The sequence below is a fragment of the Ochotona princeps genome, chromosome 19, assembly GCF_030435755.1.
Source record: "Ochotona princeps isolate mOchPri1 chromosome 19, mOchPri1.hap1, whole genome shotgun sequence".
Lineage (NCBI taxonomy): Eukaryota > Metazoa > Chordata > Mammalia > Lagomorpha > Ochotonidae > Ochotona > Ochotona princeps.
Window position 1 is genome coordinate 3,054,917 of NC_080850.1, and position 20,331 is coordinate 3,075,247.

At 48.6% G+C, this 20,331-nt stretch overlaps 1 protein-coding gene across 2 annotated transcripts in view; it reads right to left on the minus strand.

The window, feature by feature from the left end:
- The window catches only part of SIMC1 (SUMO interacting motifs containing 1), a 61,465-nt gene extending 44,584 nt beyond the window's left edge, over positions 1 to 16,881 (minus strand). For both annotated transcript variants that reach the window (XM_058677472.1, XM_058677471.1), the window contains exon 1: positions 16,688 to 16,881. In XM_058677472.1, the coding sequence (XP_058533455.1) occupies positions 16,688 to 16,816 (129 nt within the window). In that variant the 5' untranslated portion in view covers positions 16,817 to 16,881. The remainder of the gene's footprint in view (positions 1 to 16,687) is intronic.
- Between the last annotated feature and the right edge of the window lie 3,450 nt (positions 16,882 to 20,331).

Consider the following 20,331-nt stretch of genomic DNA (forward strand, 5'->3'; position numbering starts at 1 on the left):
TTTAAAGATATATTTTTATTTAAAAGGCAGAGTTGGGCCCGGGAGCGTGGCCTAGTGGCTAAAGTCCTCACCTTGAATGCGCCCAGGATCCCACATGAGCGCTGATTCTAACCCTGGCAGCCCCACTTCCCATCCAGCTCCCTGCTTGTGGCCTGGGACAGCAGTCGAAGTGGGAGACCTGGAGGAAGTTCCTGGTTCCTGGCTCCAGATCGGCACAGCACCAGCCATTGTGGTCACTTGGGGAGTGAATCATCAGATGGAAGATCTTCCTCCCTGTCTCTCCTCCTCTCTGTATATCTCTATATCTGACTTTGAAATAAAAATAAATAAAATCTTAAAAATAAAAATAAAAGGCAGAGTTACAGAGAGGGGGAGAGACACAAAGAGATACTCCATCTGCTGGTTCACTCCCCCAGTCGCCACTTCGGCCAAAGGTGAGCTGATCTGAAGCCAGGAGCCAGGAGTTTCCTCTGACTTCCCCACACGGGTGCAGGGGCCAAGGACTTTATTGCTGCTTTCCCCGGAGATAAGCTGGGAGCTACATGTGCCCATATGGGAGGCTGGGTGCCACAGGAGGAAGCTTAGCGTACTATGCCACACTGCCGGTCCTGGCTGTGGCTATTTCTGAAGAAAGCAATAGGTTTGTGACATCTGCTGACTTCTCCTTTAATGAAATTCTTCTTCTTTTTTCATATTTTATTATATTTTTGACAATCTTTACATAGTTAATTTGGGTAAAAAGGTTCAAGGGCTATAGGAAAGTGGGTAAGACTATTATTTCCATATTGTTTCCTTCATGTATCTGAGGTAAAAGGGGATATCGAGGGAGAAGCCCCACCCAGTTTCCCACCCTCCCCAGGTCCCGGATGTGAGGCATGCTCTGAGATACTTGCTCAAGTGGTTTTGATAGTTCACCAGTTATGAATCGCTGCCAATCTCGCCACTCCAAGCATGATGAGGTCATTGAAGAATCCACTGACAGACATAGTCCATCATAGAGTTTCCATTTGCCCAGCATTTCGCCCTGTGCTTGCTAGAACATACAAAAAATCTGGACTGGGAACACCTCAAAGTTTCTTTGGGGGTCTCCCCAATCGAACTGCTGGACTCAGAACCCGAACCAAGAAGACAGAAGACAGAACAAGTCAATCAACCACCTCAGCTATATGTTGGCAGCAAAATAATGAAATTCTTCTAACATGCAGTGTTGTCCAGAAGCATTATTCCCTCAGCACAACTTCTTTCACAATGAGCATCAATCTCAAATCCTGCTATGGTCTTATCAACTTCATGTAATATTCTTCTTAAAATTAGTGTGGATCTTCAACCTTTTAGAATTTCATTTATTTCCATGTTATTTGCAAGGCAGGGACAGGTGAACAGAAATCTTCTATTTTCTGAACCACTCCTCGAATGCCTGCATAAGCCTTGGCTGGGCCAGGCAGGAGTCAAGAACCTGGAACTTGACCTGGATGTCTCTGTGGGTGGCACAGACCGAAGCCCTCATCTGTGGTCTCCCAGGATGTGCCTTAGCAGGATGCTGGATTGAAAGTAGAGTAACCCCAGGACTAGGCACCCTCATATTGCTCTGCGGGTGTCCAAGGTGGTGACAAATTAAGAGTTAGGCCAAACACTTGCCCTGAGGGTAACAATATTCTTTATTGTCATTTCAAAACTGTTCATAAAATCTTTACCAGGAGTGGCAGCTGAGGGTCAGACAGGTCACACCAGTCACTTTTTTTTTTTTACAGATTTATTTATTTTTTTATTACAAAGTCAGATATACAGAGAGGAGGAAAGACAGAGAGGAAGATCTTCCATCCGATGATTCATTCCCCAAGTGAGCGCAACGGCCGCTGCTGCGCCAATCCGAAGCTGGGAACCAGGAACCTCTTCCGGGTCTCCCACGCAGGTGCAGGATCCCAAGGCTTTGAGTCGTCCTCAACTGCTTTCCCAGGCCACAAGCAGTGAGCTGGATGGGAAGTGGAGCTACCAGGATTAGAACCGGGGCCCATATGGGATCCCGGGGCGTATAAGGTGGGGACTTCAGCTGCTAGGCCACAGCGCTGGGCCCACACACCAGTCACTTTGTCTTTGCTCCTTGCTCTCCCAGTCCACTTCCACTTTTCCTCTTCCAAATCTTTCTTCTTGGCAGGTTTGGTTTGTGTGTAAAGGTTTCACAGAGCGGGCCTGGTGCAAGAGTGTAGTGGTTAAAGTCCTCGCCTTGCACGCACTGGTATCCCTTATGGGCACCGGTTCTAATCCCAGCAGCCCCACTTCCCATCCAGCTCCCTGCTTGTGGCCTGGGCAAGCAGTTGAGGACGGCCCAAAGCCTTGGGACCCTGCACCCGCATGGGAGACCTGGAGGAAGTTCCTGGCTCCTGGCTTTGGATAGGCTCAGCTCCAGCCGTTGTGGCCACTTGAGCAGTGAATGATCAGATGGAGGATTTTCCTCTGTCTCTCCTCCTCTCTGTATATCCTTCTTTCCAATAAAAATAAATAAAACTTTAAAAAAAAATAAATGCATGGATGTGCTCATGGTGAGCTGGGCCCGGGCCCACCTGGATTTGGGGACTGCTTCCTTTCGGGTGAGCACACCAAGGCGGGGGAGTCTCCGGGACTGGGTGGGTTCGGGGCCCACCTACCACCCTCATTGGGCAGTGGACGGGATTAGGGTGGGGCGCAACCTTGGGCCTGTGGGTTTAAACTTCAGCAGCCGAGAGGCTGCTGGGGGGTGCAGGAGCGAGCATCTAGCTCGGATCCCGATCCCAGCCACCATGTGCTCATGGTGAGCTGGGCCTGGGCGGCCAGTGCACCATTTGGTGCCAGACTGTGCCTGCTGGCCATCCGGCCGGGGAACTCTGGGGTATTGGTTGTCTGAATCGTTGCTTAGGTAGCTCCAGGCTGACCCCACTGTTTCTGGGATCTGAGTCAATCCTAAAGATTCCCAAGGCCAGTAACTCTTCCTTTGAAGAACTTCTAATCACTTAACAATGCTGAGCACAGGTCATACCGAGCTAGGCTCTTGCACCTGCTGGTCCTCAGAGCAACCACGGCCAGGTGCGTGATTTATGGCTAGGAACAGGCCCAATTGGGGAGGTAAGGGGACACCCTAACTGGGTTGAGGTTCCCACCAAGGGGCGCGTGTGCTGGAATGGGGGCTGCGTTCTATCTAGGAAACAGTTGTAGTCACCCGAGGCACTAGTGTGGACTGGGATTAGATGCACCAGGCCAGTTCAGACCCCAACACCATCTGGTGTCATGGAGAACCAGGGTAGATGTGGGACTGACTAGGCTGGGTCTCAACCCCCTACTAAGTCATGTGTGAGCTGTATGTGGATATGGACGAGCCATGGCTGGGCTGAAACATCCAACAACAAGAACCAGAATGGGGTGAAAGCCAGCCAGGAAAAGCCACTGTTCCTGCTAGGACAGGAGGGGAACTGAGTAGGGTTGGCTCAAGGACCCCCTATGGTATGCGCAAAATCTGGCATTGGGAGGGGTTCTGATGGAGGAGCCTGGGCAACTCCTCTGGCAGGACACAGTCCCTGAAGGTAAGCGCAAGAAGCATGATAGGAAACAGACCAGAATAGGCCATGGAAAGTTTCCACTGGCACACATTCGGCATGGGTCAGGGGCAGACCAGGCTGAATCAGTTCATGTCATCCACTGGCAAATCCGATCACCAGAACAGAGTGTGGGTTGAGCCAGGTTTGGTTGCGACAAAACCAGTACACATTATGGAATGCCAGGCGTGGTTGCCTGTACTGGATTTGACTGCAGCACCCAACCAGCACACGTGAGATCCAGGAAGGGAGGGGTAGAGCTGGCGGGGGGATTAAGGGGCTGGTCCCCTCGCCGAACAGCTACTCCCACTGGAGAGCGTGGGCTGGGATGGGGACAGACCAGACTAAGCAAGGCTGCAACACCTGTGCGCTGCATGTGGACTAGCTCAGGGAAAAGCCAGGCTGGGCTGATTATTCCTGCTGGTGCAAGCATAAATTAGAGTGGGTGAGGGATGTTTGGGCTTAGCCGCAGCATCAGCTGGCAGAAGCTGGCACTGGGGACTAATTCTGTCAAGTCAAATCACAGAACCACCTAAAGAGTGCATAAACCGGGACTGAGAGAGACCTGGGAGGGAAAAAGTGGGTTCTCCCTTCTTGGGTCACTATTTCCGCAGGAGGGCATGAAAACTAGGATGGGGCTGGGGTGGCTAGACAGAGAGGCACTCAACAACATCCGTGAGGGCTGGATGGTTGAGTTGGTTAGATGGAACTAAGCTTTAATACCCAGTGACAAGTACAAGGGCCAAATGGGATGGGGGACAGACTGGTCTACTGCTACACATACTGGCAAACCAGGGTAGGGGGCAGGCCTGGTGGGGGTTATTGTGGGTCGCCCCGACTAGGCTGCAGCTCCCACTGGTTGATGTAAGGGCCGAGTATGTGCTGGGCAGAACCAGACTGGACTGCAACACCCATTGGTTCCAGTGCAACTCGGGACTGAAAACAGAATCAACCCAGCAATTGAAACCACCAGCTGATCGGGCTGATGGACTGTGCCTAGTATTTCGCCCTGTGCTTGCTAGAACATACAAGAATCTGGTCTGGGAATACCTCAAAGTTTCTTTGGAGATTTCCCCAATCGAACTGCTGGACTCAGAAGTCTAACCAAGAAAAGACAGAAGACAGAACAGGTCAATCATTCATCTCAGCTATATGTTAGCAGCGAAATATGGGGCAAATGGAGACTTCATGATGGACCATATCAATCAGTGGATGACCTCATCGAGTGCCTCATCGAGTGAAACTGGCAGCGACTCATAACTGGAGAACTATTAAAACCACTTGAGCAAATATCTCAGAGCATGCCCCACATCCGGGGCTTGGGTGGGCGGGAAACAGGGTGGGGCTTCTCCCTCAATATCCCCCTTTACTTCACATACATGATCGAAACAATATGTACATAATAGTATTACCCACTTCCCTATACCCCCTGAACCTTTTTTTTAAATGGTAATTAACTATGTAACCATTGTAAACAACAATACAATACAATAAATTAAAAAAATAAATAAATACATAAAAAAAAAAAAGATTTCACACAGCAAGAAGGGAGGTCAGAAGTTTGGAGTGTTGTCCTGTAGGTGTGGGCAGGTAAGGACACATGAGGAAGTATATGAAGGATTAACAATGGGGGAAGGGAGGCATAGTAGGTTGAGCCTCTGCTTGCATCCTACATGGGTATAAGTTCACAACTGGCTGCCCCACTTCTAATTCAGCTCCCTGCCAGTGTACCTGGGAAGGATGGACCAATGCTTGGGCCTCTGCACCCATGTGGGAAAAACCTGAAAGGAGTGCCTGCTTCCTGATTTTGGCCTGCCTTAGTCATGGCCATCTGGGGAGTAAAACAGCAAATGGAAGATACTGGACTGTGTCTTCTTCTATGTGTAACTTTGCCCTTCAATAAAAAAAAAAAATCTTAAAAAATAATGGGGGAGGGATCAGCAAGGATTTGAGTTTCGCTGTGTGTAGAGGCTGTCAGGTTGGGTGTGTGTGTGGGCACAACTCAGGACACATTGAAGCTCACTGTGAGGCGGTGGCAAGTCACTCCTACCTGCAAGCCTGATTCTCTTCCTGTTCCCCCACATCTGCAGTTACCTGTGCTACTGATGTCTTGAACCCCCTTGCAGTCATCCATGAAGATCAACTCCCTCCAAACTGTTATTACTTTCATCTCTTCCTATGATTTATGAATATTTTAAAAGTTATCTAGAGTGGTGAATTCCTTCCACATCCATCAGAAAAATCACTATCTATGGCAAATAGACTTTTACAAAATGTATTTTTTATTTAATTTTTATTGCAAAGTCAGATATATAAAGAGAGGAGGAGAGACAGAGAGGAAGATTTTCCATTTGATGATTCACTCCCCAGGTAACTGCAATGGCCAGGGCTGTGCTGATCTGAAGCCATATGGGATCCTGGCGCATTCAAGGCGAGGACTTTAGGTCTTCCAAGTCTCCCACGCAGGTGCAGGGTACCAAGGCTTTGGACCGTGCTCAACTGCTTTCCCAGGCCATAAGCAGGAAGCTGGATGGGAAGTGGGGCTGCCAGAATTAGAACTGGCGCCCATATGGGATCCTGGCACATTCAAAGCAAAGGTTTTAGCCACCTGGCCACCAAGCCGGGCCCCAAAATGTACTGAAGACTTGAAGCCAAAGTTACTTTTTTTTTTAATATTTATTTTTATTACAAAGTCAGATATACAGAGAGGAGGAGAAATAGAGAGTAAGATTTTCTGTCCGATGCCTCACTACCCAAGTGGCCACAATGGCCGGTGCTGAGCCGATCTGGAGCCAGGAGCCAGAAACTTCCTCCAAGTCTCCCACACGAGTACACAGTCCCAAAGCATTGGGCCGTCCTGGACTGCTTTCCCAGGTCACAAGCAGGGAGCTGAATGGGAAGTGGGACTGCTGGGATTAGAACCGGTGCCCAAATAGGATCCTGGCGCGTTGAAGGTGAGGACTTTAGCTGCTAGGCCACCATGCCGGGCCCTAAAGTAACTTCTTGATCCGTGGGTTTCAGAATGGTGTTTGTGTTGACAAGCATGAAATCATTCATCTTGCTGTGTATCTCCCTCAGAGCTCTCGGGTGACCAGGTACATTTTTAATGAGCAGAAATATTTTGAAAGAGATTTTTTATTCTTTAGTAATGGGTCTCAACAGAGGACTTAGTACATCATGTTGTAAACAGCTGTGCTGTCAACTGTGGTGTACTGTTCCACACACAGAGCAAAGAGGCTCTTTAGTAGAAGTCTTCAGAACTCTAGGATCTTAGAAATGTTAAATGAGCACTGGCTCCAATATAAAAGTCATCAGGTTCATGGGCACCTGGCAAGAGCCCTGGCCTGTCACTTGTAGCTTTCATGTCAGAAAGACTAGCTGTCAAAGTTCTACCCAGCCCCATCTCCTGATCTAGGGCTGTTTCATCCATACTGAAAGCCTTTTGTTGACTGTACTCACCTTCACCAAGAACTTGGCTAGAACTTCTAGGAAATGTGCTTCCTCACCTTTCTTAGCTTTCACAGAACTGGAAGTGTTAGGGCCTTGCTCTGGGCCAGGCTTCGGCTTAAAGAAATGTAGCTGATTTTCATCTTCTATGTAGACCACTAAAACTTTCTCTTTATCAGCCATAGGAATTTTTATTTATTTATTTTTTTGTTTTCAATTTTATCTAGAAGGTAGGGAGACAGATACGGAAAGAACTTCCACCTATGGCCCACTCCCCAAATGCCTGCAGTGGCTGGCTGGAGCAGGCTGAAGCCAGGGGGCAGGAAGTGCATGGGGCCTTCCATGTAGGAGGTAGGGAGAGTGCTGCCTCTGAGGCTGCACATCTGGAGATGCTGGAACAGAGGTGTACCAATGATGCAGGTATAGGAAGTACAAACCCCAAGGAGCACCTTAACTGATTTGGCAAGTGCCTACTCACTCTGCCTGTCTTTAAATAAAGTCTGAGACATCACTGGACTTTATAGTTTCAGTATTGTTTTTTTTAAAAGTTTATTTAAGAGGGAAGGTAGACAGGGAGAAAGGGAGAGAGAGAACCTTGCAGTTGCTGGTTTATTCTCCCAATGCCTTCAAAATCCAGTGCTGAATGAAGCAGAAGCCAGGGCCCTGTCTGGGTGTCACAAACGGGTGGTCAGGAACCGAAGTACTTTGGTCACTATCAATTGCCTGCCAAGAACCAGAGCAGGAAGCTGGACCGGAAGGTGAGGTGAGACTTGTTTCCAGGCACACAGAAATAGAATATGGGCACCTCGAGCGGCAGTCTAATGTGATGAACCACAACATTTTACCCGTGGTTTGCTCTATGATTTATGTGTTCATTGCCGTAGCAATTTTAATTTCCTTCAAAAACTTTTTCTTTGTATTCACAGCTTGGCTATCTGGCACAAGAGGTTTAGCTTTCTGCCAGTCTCCATATGCTTTCTTTCAAATCTTGTCCTTCCATTAACTTTGTGACTTACGGCTTTTGATTTAAAGTGAGACATGTGTACCTTTTTTCTGTGATTTGGACACTGAGAGGCTACGGTAGGGTTATTGATAGGTCTAACTTTCAAAACCAGGGAGGCCTCAGGAGAGGAAGGCAGGTGGACAGCCAGTCAGTGGTCAGAACACGACATGAGACAGCTATTGTAGTGTGCAGCATCCCCCAAAAGTACAGTGGTCACATCACGAACTACCATGGCAGATATAATAGCGAAAAGTCAGAAATAAAACCGTAACGGCAAAATATGACATGCAGACATAAAATGAGGAGACATGAATGGGAAAATCACACCTTGTTCAGCAAAGGGTTGTCACAATTCTCCAATTTGTGAAAAATACCCTATCTGTGAAGTACAGGAATATGAAATGCAGTACAATAAAATGCACCTGTATTTCCAGTTACAAAAAGTTTATAATACAGTATGTTGTGTCACCCTGGAAGCAAACTTACACACATTCACTGTGCCTCTAGCTGCATAACAGCCACGTCATGTCACCGACAAGTATCATCTCTACTTGCATAAATACAACCTGACACTTGTGCGCCATGAAATCATCTTACATTTCTCAGAAGATGTCCTGTTGTCAAGAGACGTGTGAATTTATATGAATGCTAGGTACATGTGGTAGTTACGTCTTGGTATATCAAATATTTCCAACTATCATCTTGGTTCATGGTAGAATTGTACTTTGTGAATCCTAGGAGTAGGTGGGTCATGCGACCTAACTGTGTCCAGTAAACTGTGAGTGGAAGCAGTGTGTTCCTTTGGGACCGAGTCCTTTCACTTCTGGATACAGATATTGCAAAAGTTCCCCTTCCCCTCCAGTACTGCTTCGGCCATGATCGAAGACAGGCTGCTCCATCAACTCTCGGCCCTGCACAGCTGTGACTTGCAGTACCTCCTCCCCCAACCTACACAGGACACATACTGTGAATGAAAATACAGCTTGTTTATTTATTATCAGGCCAGTGACATGGGTTGTGACAGCAGTATGACCTAGTTGGTACAGCAATAAGGAAAATATCTAACAAGACATGTACAAGACTCACATAGAAAAAAATGACAAAACTGTATTAAAGTTCCCTAAACTAGACCTAGAAATGCACGGTATGATACCAGTCATACAAAATTTTAGAAAAAGCAAAAGTCAGCTTTGTTATTTAGACACATACACACATGTGGTACAGCTATGGAGAAAAGCAAGTGAACATATTAAAATCAGCAAGAGGTTGGGAGACGGGAAAGTAGGAGGGGATAAGAGTGGAATGTAATTGAATGCAAAAATAGTTAGGATTTTAGAGCGCTGGCAATGTGAATACCTAACTGAAGCAAGCTTTAAAAGCCCATTTAGGGGCCAGTGTGATGGCTCAACTGCTGAATCCTCAGCCTGCAAGCACCAACATCCTATAGGGGCACCAGTTTGTGTTCCAGCTGCTCTACTTCCCATCTAGCTCCCTGCTAATGGCCTGGGAAAGCAGTGGAGGATGGCCCAAATCCTTGATACCCTGCAGCTGCATGGGAGACCTGGAAGAAGCTCCTGGCTGCTGGTTTTAGATCACTTTAAACTTTGGCCTTCGCAGCCATTTGAGGAATAAACCAGTAAATGGAAAATCTTTGTCTCTCCTCTGTAAATTGATCTTTCCAATTAAAATAAATAAACAAAATTTTACAAATCCATTTTAGTAAGGAACCTTATTGTTGAGTTGGTGTTGTGTTGTAATGAGTCAAGCTGACACTTGCAAAACTGATGACCCAAATGGGCACCAGTTTGAGTCCTAGATGATCCACTTCCGGTCCAGCTCCCTGTTAGTGTATCTGGGAAGGCAAATGGAGGATGGCCCAAACACTTGGGTCCTTGCACCTTGGACTGAATGTGTGGCATAGGGGTTAAAATGTCCATTAGGGAACCTGACATGATAGCATAGTGGTTAAATCCTTGCTTTGCACATGCCAGGCTCCCATATGGGGTTGGTTCGTGTCCTGGCTGCTCCACTTCCCATTCAGCTCCCTGCTTGTGGCCTGGGAAAGCAGTCGAGGACGGCCCAGAGCTTTGGGACCCTGCATTTGTGTGGGAGACCTGGAGGAGGCTCCTGACTGCCGATTTTGAATCGGTGCAGCACCAGCCATTGCAGTCAGTTGGGGAATGAACCATCCGACAGAAGATCTTCCTGTCTGTATATCTGGCTTGGCAATAAAAATAAATAAATCTTTAAAAAGAAAAGATGGAAAGAACAATTGGCTGCTGGCACCTTGACTTATCACCTGGCAGAATACTGATGTGGTTGTTTACCGTGTCTCCCCTCGTTAAAATGAAATTTCCAGCAGAGGAGAGACGTGGATTGAGTCATGGATGTCTTTCCAGCACCTATAAGGCCTTGGCGTTCAGATATAGCAAACGTTCAATCAGTACTTACTGGAGGAACTAACACCACCTAAGGATTCTTAGGGTCACCTAGAAGAGCCTGGGGTTCGGGCGGATGCCCTGTTTCCTCCGTCCATGGGGAAAATCTCAGCCATACAGTTTGTGATTGTTCCAAGAGGGGAAGGTCCTCTTATCCTTTAATGACAAATCAAGTAAGGCAAAGACAGCTTCTCAACTCATCATTTTAGTGCAATGCATGTAACAGGAGCACAGAAAAAAATAAGCAAAAGAAATATATGAAATCATACACAAAAGGGGTGGTATACAAAGATTTGTACATATGTACAAGTGTGTGTGTATTGTGTGCGTTTTAAAGATTTATTTGAGGGCTCTGCATGGTGGCCTTGTGGCTAAAGTCCTTGCCTTGAACATGCCCCGGGATCCAATATGAACGCCGGTTCGTATCCCGGCAGCCCTGCTTCCCATCCAGCTCCCTGCTTGTGCCCTGGGAAAGCAGTCGAGGGCGGCCCAAAGCCTTGGAACCCTGTACCTGCGTGGGAGACCTGGAAGAAGCTCCCGGCTCCTGGCTTTGGATCGGCGCAGTTCTGGCAATTGTGGCTGCTTGGGAAGCGAATCATCGGACAGAAGAGCTTCCTCTCTGTCTCTCCTCCTCTCTGTCTATCTGACTTTCCTATAAAAATAAAATAAATCTTTAAAAGCTAAATAAAATAAAAATAAACAAATAAAAATAAAGATTTATGTGAAAGAATTACAGAGAGGGGAAGACGCAGACATTTTCTTCCATCCAATGGCTTACTCCCTAGGTGGCCATACGACCAGTAGCTTCTTGTAGGTTTTCCACGTTGGTTCGGAGGCCTAGGGATTTGGGCCAGCTGTTGCCACTCTCACAGGCAATTAACAGGGAGCGACATCTGTAAGTGAAACAGCCAGGACTCGAACTGATGCTCATGTAAGATGCTGGTGTTGCAGGCGTCAGCTTGACCTACTATGGCACAATGCTGGCCCCATGTGCAAGGTTTTTTTTTTAAAGATCTATTTATCCACTAGGCCACCACACTGGGCCCATTGTACAAGTTTTGAGAGCCACACATCAAAGTGTTAGTGGTGATCTTGGAATGGTGAGATTAATGGCAATTTTAACATTTGTATGCATCTCTCAAATTTTACAGTTAGGTCAATAAAAATTAATTATTTTAAAATGTAAGTGGAAAGAAGTAACATCAAAAACATAGACTCACATCATCAGCTCAATGACATCTAAAGTCCAGGTTCAGAAGCAGGAATTCAGAAATGTCAAAGTACAGCATTAGAGATGTCTTTCTGATTTCCTGAATTTGTGCAAGTTAATTTGCTCTTAGTCAATATTTATAAAGCATTAAAAAAAAAAATCTTATTTCTTTGCCTGCCAAATTTAGGAAGGTCAGGCCTGACTTGGAAACAACACAAAAGATAGCGAAAGCAGTTTATGCTAGACACGTGCATTGCTTTGTATGAACCTGGGCCCAGCGTTGTAGCCTAGAAGCTAAAGTCCTCTTAGCCTTGCATGCACCGGGATCCGATATGGGCACCAGTTGTAATCCTGGCTGTCCTGCTTCCCATCCAGCTCCCTGCTTGTGGTCTGGGAAAGCACTGGGGGACAGCCCAAAACCTTGGGACCCTGCACCCATGTGGGAGACCTGGAAGAGGCTCCTGGCTCCTGCCTTCAGATGGGTTCAGCCCTGGCCGTTGCAGCTACTTGGGGAGTAAACCAGCAGATGGACGATCTTTCTGTCTATCCTGCTCTCTGTAAATCTGATTTTCCAATAAAACAAACAGACAAAAAAAACAGAAGAAATGAAGAAGAGAATCAAGATAGCGGAATTGGGTAAGGACATGTTTAAACGGATGAAGAAACATTAGCCAGTGTGAAGCAGAGAGGGCACATTCCAGGAAATAGGAGAAGACAGAACAACAGCAAGGGGGACCTGGGAGTGACAGACACAGGAAAGCAGTGGAAGCAATGGTGTGGTGCTGCAGTGACTGATACCCCAGTGGCACGCGGTGAGCAGCGATCTGAACTCCACCAGCAACCAAGTGGGAAGGGACATTCACCGGGTGATGAGGAGGTGAACCCAGACAAAAAACTGTCCATCCTGCTGGTCCATCTGATTTGACCAGGAGTAGAGACAGAGTGGCAGGTCCCAGATGGGCAGTGTGGGAACAGCCTAGTCTGCTCCCTAGAGCTGAATCGGGCACCATGTTGAGTAGGGAGACGAAGACTACGGGACAGGAATGTGCATGCACGGAGCTGGGAGTGGACTCGTTTCTGACTCAGTGAACTGCAGCGACGTGGCATCCTACAGGTTCCATCCAAGATAGATACGGGAAGCCCTCAGACCTGACGGCCAGCAGATCAAGAACTCTAGTAATGGCACATTAAGTGCCATTTTGTACAGTGTGGAAAAAGCCTTAAGGCTACAGGGACAACAGTGAGCTGTGCATGTGTTGAGGTGGGAGAGAACTCACTGAGCTCAGCGCACTGCACCAGTCCCACAGGGAAAATAATACCGACTTTGGCATCATACAAGTCAAAATAGGTCTGTGTGGCCCTCAGACCTAATGGCCAACAGGTTCTGGCAAGATCAGCACCACCAACAACCTAGTTATTACAGGACAACTGGTGTCTCCCTAGCCCTGGAAGTGCTCGAACCAGAAGTGAGAGAAAGGTTGTACAGACAAGGTACAGCTTCAGCAAAGGCTCATAGGAGGCGGACCAGGATAACGTATCCAGCAAAACTTTCCTTTGTCTTTGAAAATGAAATAAAATCCTTCCACAGTAAAGTCAAGTTCAAGGAATATGCCTCTTCCAAACCTGCCTTACAAAGAATACTTAAAGACGTTCTCTTGACAGAGAAAAGGAATAGCACCCACCAAAACCAAAGACAAATGTGAAGAACACCCCAGTAAAATAACAACAGAAGACTAAATCAATTAACAACCCATTGCTAAAAAAGACAGGACGAAATTACCGCCCATTCATATTAAGCCTGAATGTAAATGGATTAAATTAAGCAAAAGTAATAGGTTAGTAGACTGGATTAACAAACAAAACCCATCTATTTGTTGCTTGCAGGAGGCATATCTCACCAACAAAAATCAGTGGAAACTGTATCTCATGGATATTGATATTTGTTTCATCTCTTCACAACACTTTCTCATTAAATTCTTCACTGACTCATAGATCATACAGTAGCATCATTTTCAAGATGGTTCTTCACTTTCTTTTTCATTTCTGCAGCGACACATTAGTCATTCAGTAGCATGGTATTTACTGCATGATGTTGTAAATCTCTATTTTTCTTTCTGTTGTTGATTTTGTATTTCATTTAAGGGGACGTATAGTAACTGTGTGATTGAGACTATCATATCCAGATGTGAGGATACAATGCAGTATGCATCTCTACTTCCAGACTAAAGATGGACTCTCAATGAAACTGTTTACTATATCTTGACAGTAGGATGTGGACTCTCTGCCATTGTCCATGCCTGCAATGATGGACATTTGACTGTTTATTAAGAACTATACTATAGCAATAATACAGGGGAACTCAGTGGGTAGGTAGGGAACTTGGGGGGGGGGGAGGGAAATCCCTGGGCCTATGGAACTGTATCATAAAACAATAATAATGAAGTAAAAAGTAATAACAAATCTTTAAAAAGATGCTGCTTGCAATGCTTGTATCCCATAGCTGAGTGCCTGGGTCCAATCCTAGCTTCTGATTCCCGCTCCATATTTGCAGCTCTGCATACCCCTGGGAAGCGGCAGGTGGCAGCTCAAGCAGGTGCATCCCTGGGAGACCCAACCGAGTTCTAGGCTCCAGGCTTCACCTGACCACCTCTGGCTTTTGTGGGCTTTGAGGAAAAAATCAGTAGATGGAAGATCACTGCCTCTGGCTCTCTGCTTTGCAAAGAAATACAAACATCTTTAAAAATTAAAATAAAACCTTGTAATTCTGGCAGGTAGATAGTAACACTCTTAAGCTCAAAAGCTGAGAGGGGCTGGCACTGTGGTGGCAGAGGTTAAGCCTGTGTCTCGGATATTGGTATCCCATTAGATGCCGGTTCGGGTCCAGGCTGCTCCAGTATCTATTTAGCTCCCTGCTGAAACGCCCAGGAAAGCAGCTGATGATGGTCCAAGTCTTTGGGGGCACTGCGTGCATGTGGGAGACCTGGAAGGAGCTGCGAGGTCCTGGCTTTTGGATTGGCTCAGCTCCGGCCACTGTAGCCATTTGGTGAGTGAACCAGCAGATGGAAGATCTCTGTCTCTTTATGTAATTTGGCCTTGTAGATTAAAAAAAAAAAATCAAAAACAACAACAACAACACAACATAAAAAAACAATGCTGAAAGAGGTGACAGAATCTGCTATGTGGTGAATCTTGATTTCAACAAAGATCTTTGACCTCAAGACCTTGAGGAAGTCAGAAACAGACTCTCTGGGCTTTGTAACCCTGCAAGTCTCCCATTGCCTTTAGTTTTTCTCTTATTTATCCAATCACTTTTAATCTAATCTGCAATAAAGATAAAAGGAGAAATGAGAGGCCATGCTGTGACACCAGCATCTCATACTGGTGTCAGTTTGAGTCCTGGCTGTTTCACTTCCCATCCAGCTCCCTGCTAATGCGCCTGGGAACGCAGTGGAGGATTCCCTAAAACCTTGGGCTCCTGCACCCACGTGGAGGAAGCTCCAGGTGTTGGGGGCCACTTGGGGAGTGAACCAGCGGAATGGAAGACCTCTCTTTTCAAATAAATAAAAACAACTTCTGGTCCTGCAACCCGCATGCTCTCCCTCGCTGATCTCGGTCAGGACTTGGCCTTCAATACTCCCGGCAGTTGGATGCCTGCCCAATTTTTCCAGTTCCGACTTTCCTAGAGAGTTCTGCTCCTCCCAGCTGGCCCCAATCTACCTCCCCACATTTTCCATTAGCATTTTAAATCCGGGAGATCCAAACTGACTTTAACGTCACCCGCACCACCAGTCAGCTGTCTGATTCGCCTCTCTCTTCTGTTACTCTCTCCTTTCTTCACTTTTCTTTCATCCAACATTTATCATGCATCTACAGAGTCCCACATCTAATTTCCTCCCGTGCTAGGCAGATCCATTTATTTATGAAGCCGGGTCATTTCAATCCTAAGAATCTCTTGGCTTGCCTAACAATCGGGAATCGCTCAACTAAATTCTTTTATTGAGCTGGAGTGAGAATTCCCTTTGGCTCGAATCACAGCCAAACAGCACCGTCCGTGAACTGGTTTGGCGTGCCCTTCATGGCGTGGCCATCACCTAGAACTCAGCGTTGTACCTGGGTCACCGATCAACTGCCTGGGGAAGGCTTAGGGGCTGGACAGAGCGAATCTTGGGAAGCAGAAGCGAGCTGTGGTTGGAGGGATACATGCGTACTTTTCCTTAACCTGTAGGACCCCATACTGTCACATTATTTTTAGGGTGCGTCTGGGGAGACTGCACAGTAGGTCCTGGTAACCACTTGCAGGATTCATCAGCTTCCCGGGAAGGGACTGCGCGTACTGCATTCTCTCTCCGTTTTTTTCCCAGCCCCTAGACTATCTGGCTCTTAGTAGGGTTTCACTAAATGTCCGTGAAGGATTAGGCAAAGATAATTTTAGGCATCGGAGAAAGAAAGAAAATGAATGAGGCCTGAGGGGGAAAAAGAAAGGGGGTTCAGGGTGTTTCCTTTCCCCATCCCCGCGTGGGGATTGTCGGGGGGAGGGGAAGGCTTTGGTACCCAGCACATATCTTTCCGCTGAAGTGAAATAAATATCTCTCCTGCACAATCCAGAAGTCGGGGGGCCCCTCTGGCTGAGCAGCCAGGCCCTGGAGCGCAGCCACGATCCTGGCCCTGGGCCCTGCTCCCCTCCCGCCCAGTCCGGGGCTCCTCTCACCTCGCCCAGCACAAGCCCAACAACTCCGGCGCTCCCCCGGCCGCAGCCCCGAGCCCACCGACATGTGCTCCCCGCTCGGGCTGCAGCGCTGGGCTCCCCAGGCCTGGCCGTCCCTCCCCGGCCTGACTCGGCCCCGCCGCGCCTTCTCGAAGCCCGGAGAGGCACGGCGGGAAGCGGCTGCAGCAGTGAGGCGCCAAGGGGCGGGCCTCGGGGCCTCGAGCAGGGTCGCCGAGATGCGCCGCGCCCTCCAGACGCCTCCCCCCCCAGTCGGGCGGCCCCGGGCTGCGGAGGCGGCGGCGGCCCTCGCTCACTCACCACGGTGCGGCGGGGCAGCGCGCCGGAGCTCCGAGACAGGGCCCGGCGGAGCCTCCGCGCCCGGCTCGAAGTGGCCTCTCCGTAGCTCTCGGGGCCGCTGTCGTCCGAGATCACGATGAAGTCGTCCATGGCTGTGGGCCTCCGCCTGGGCCGGCACGCGGGCGGCCGGCGTCCCTTGAGGGCAGCGGCGGCGGCGGCGGAGACTCTGCTGCCGAGGCGGCCGCGGCGGCGGCCACAGCCCGACCCCCACCCCGCCGCGCCGGGCCCGCCCCCGCCGGCCCGAGCCCCGCCCCGCCGGTCCGAGCCCCGCCCCCTCCCGGTCCGCGCCGGCCCGAGTCCCGCCCCGCCCCATCGCGCCGGCCCCGCCCCCGCCGGCCCGAGCCCCGCCCACCGGCGGTCTGGCGCGCGCGAGGCGACCGCGCCCGCGGGGCGGCGGGGTCACGGCCACGGGCGCTGTGCAGGGGGCGCGAATTGCAACCTATTGAGGCCTACCGAAGCTGCAGCTGAAGTGAAAAGTGAGGTGGCCTGAGCCCCCTGGCTGGCAGACCCTCAGGGTTAGGCGACCTGACCTGTGACGGGGTTTAGAAGGGCCTGGAACTCTGACTGCGTGAGCTGGCTTCTGGGCTGAGGTAGGGGTCGGGGACCTCACTTGTGGCACACGGGCAAGGCTATCCCTGAGGTGAAATCGGGTCAAAAGCTGTGGCGTTTGTGTCGCTGTGCTAAAGGATGGCAAATTACCGGCCTGAGCTGTGGCACCGATTCGTGCTTTTCACGGACATCGCGTATGTATGGGGGATTTCAAGCTGAGATTTGCAGAGTGCTCCAGCTGCTGCTAGGAGGAGGGGCTGAAGACGTACATGAACGTGAGCACACAAATATTGTCAGTCATCAGAAATTAAGCAGGTGGGAAACACTGGTTCCCACAGAAGTAGGGAGAAATGGTAGGCGGTGGCCTGATTGGAGGGCAGGAGTATTAAAATCAAGATGAGATCTGTGGTCAGAATAAACGGGTGACATTGGCAAAACTGCTGCTCAGGCTCCAGCAGCTTTGCAAAATGTATTAACCCTGGGACAGGAAAAAGAAAAGAAACAACAGAGAGAAAACGTGTTTAACAGAAGGGGCTGATTCCTTCCTAAATTGCTAAGTGCTGTCATTGTACAGTTCACAGCAGTGGTTCTGGAACTTTCCTAAGCATCAAAATCACCCAGAAGGTAGAGGGGGTGGGCTTATGAAAACTCAGATTGCTAGGCCACACGCCCAAGTGTCTGCTTGAGAAACTGATTTTTTTTTTTTTTTCTTTTTTGGAGGGTGGGATCCTCAAGTTTACACTGCTGACAAGTTCCCAGATGAGGTTGCAGAGTCTGGGGAACCACACTTGTAGAATCACGGCTCTGGTGGACAGGAAGCTGATGGCCAACAGAGTTCACGTGTTCTACTCCAGGAGGTGAAACCCAGGCCAGTGGTCTCAGTGCTGAGGGGGTGAAGTCGGCCTTGTTTATGTTATGGCCGCCACATGCATCAAACAGCTGGCTATTCCCTGCAGCTTCAAACCCTCCTCTCTAAGCTCCAATGGCTTAGCCCACTCTTATCATTTCCTTCTAGTCTCCTTGGCAGGCTCCTATCTCTTCTTCTTGCTGCGTAACCTCAACTAGTCCAACGGCTTTAATGATCATCTTTATGCCCGTGACCCTCACAAGTTTATCCCCATCTCGTCCTTAAGGCTCCAGCTGCATCTGCCTAGCCAGATGTCTTTGGAAGCTCTTAGGCCTCTTCGGTTGGATGTCTTACACTGACCTATCCCCTCTATTCCTTACAGTCACATATTCTCTCTCTCTCTCTCAAAAAAAGAAAAATCTGCTTCCTTTCTGTGTTTCCTATCTCGATGAGTGGTGGTATCACCAGCCAAAAGTGGCTTAAACCTCAGAAATGTACTTTCTCATAGTTTTGGAGGTTAGGAAGTCCAAGGTTAAGGTTTTGGCCAGTTCAGTTGTGGGAGAAAGCTGTTCTTGCTTTGCAGATAGCTAACATATCACTGTGTCCTACAATAATTTCTCTCAGTGTGTGCACACAGGGAGGGAGAGAAAGATCTCTTTCTTAAACAAGGTCGCTAATTCCATCCCCAGGGCCTCACCTGCATGACCTAATTTCATCCCAGGTACTTCCTCAAGGCTTCAACTGCAACTGCCATCACCTTGTGGGTTAGGGATTCAACATGCAAAATTTGAGGGAACACAAACATTCAGACCTATAAACTAGTATAAACTTCGAAATATAAAGACAAATATAAATTGATCTGTATTCTTCTAAATTGTATAATGAATATTTACATATGATATACAATATATAGTAAATATATACCTATACACATATCACTTTTTTAAATATTCAGTTATTTGTCACTTGAAAGAATTAGAAGGAGAAACAGAGATCTTCCATCTGCTTGTTCATTCCCCAGAGAGCCACAATGGCCAGAACTGAGCCCATCCAAACCAGGAGCCAGGAGCTTCTTCCCGGTCTCCATCATGGGTGCAGAGGCTTAAGGTCTTGGACCATCCTCTGCTGCTTTCTCAAGCGATGAGCAGAGAGCTGGGTTAGAAGTAGAGCCACCAAAGGGGTCTTTTTGTCCCTGGCCAGCTGATGGCAGGGTGCCAACAGCCCTGGGTGCAATCTTTGGGCCGCATGGTGGCATGCTTTGAGAGCTTGGGGTTGAGAATTTTTGGGAGATTGGAGGGCCACACAGGTGAGAGAGAGTGATGACCTGTGGATTCATGCCCAGGTGAGGAATTGCTGCTGAGAGACTGGAAAAGGCTACCATAAACATAGGTGAGGAATGATTCTGGAAGGACTCCCAATGACCAGTTCACTGTACTTGCAGGTAAGCGAGGGAATGAGACCTGGTGGTTTGAAGAAGAGAGACTGGAAGACCTTTATGGGTCAGCCCAATGCTCCGGCCCACATGGGAGTTCAAAGCTGGGCTTGTTAGCATGGAACATTGCTGAGCACCACACGCCAGGCCACATGAAAGCTAGGGCTGGGAGGCCTGTTGGCAGGGCTAGAACCCTGTACCTGACTGTGAGTGTCGGAACAGGGGACGGGTCACATTATGCTGGGCCATGACACCAACCAGCATGCAAGAGAACCAGGTCCAGGGGTAGATTCTATAGGGGATATGTGGGCCTAACCCTGTGGAAATACAAGTCCCACTAGTTAGCTTAAAAATTAGGGTGGTGTTCCTGCTAGGACAGGAGTTGGACTGAATAGGGCTCAAAATTTGAGAGAACACAAACATGGACCCACCAGTGTGTGCGAGATCTGGTATTGGGAGAGGTTCTGATGAGGAGCTTGGCAAGTCCTCTGTTGGGACACAGTCCCTGCAGGTGAGTGCAAGAACCAAGACAGGGAGCCCAGCCCAGACCAGGTCAGGTTATGGTACCCACCAGCATACATTTGGCTCAGGTCTGGGGCAAGCCAGACTAGACCAGTGCATATCACCCGCTGGTAAATCTGAGAGCCAGAATGGTGTGTGGGTCATGCCAGGTCAGGCCGCAATACGAGCCAGTTCACGCTAGGGCCAGGACTGGGAACTGGGCTAGACTGGGCTAGACTATAATCCCCACCAGCGTGAGCTGCAACTGGAGGAGGG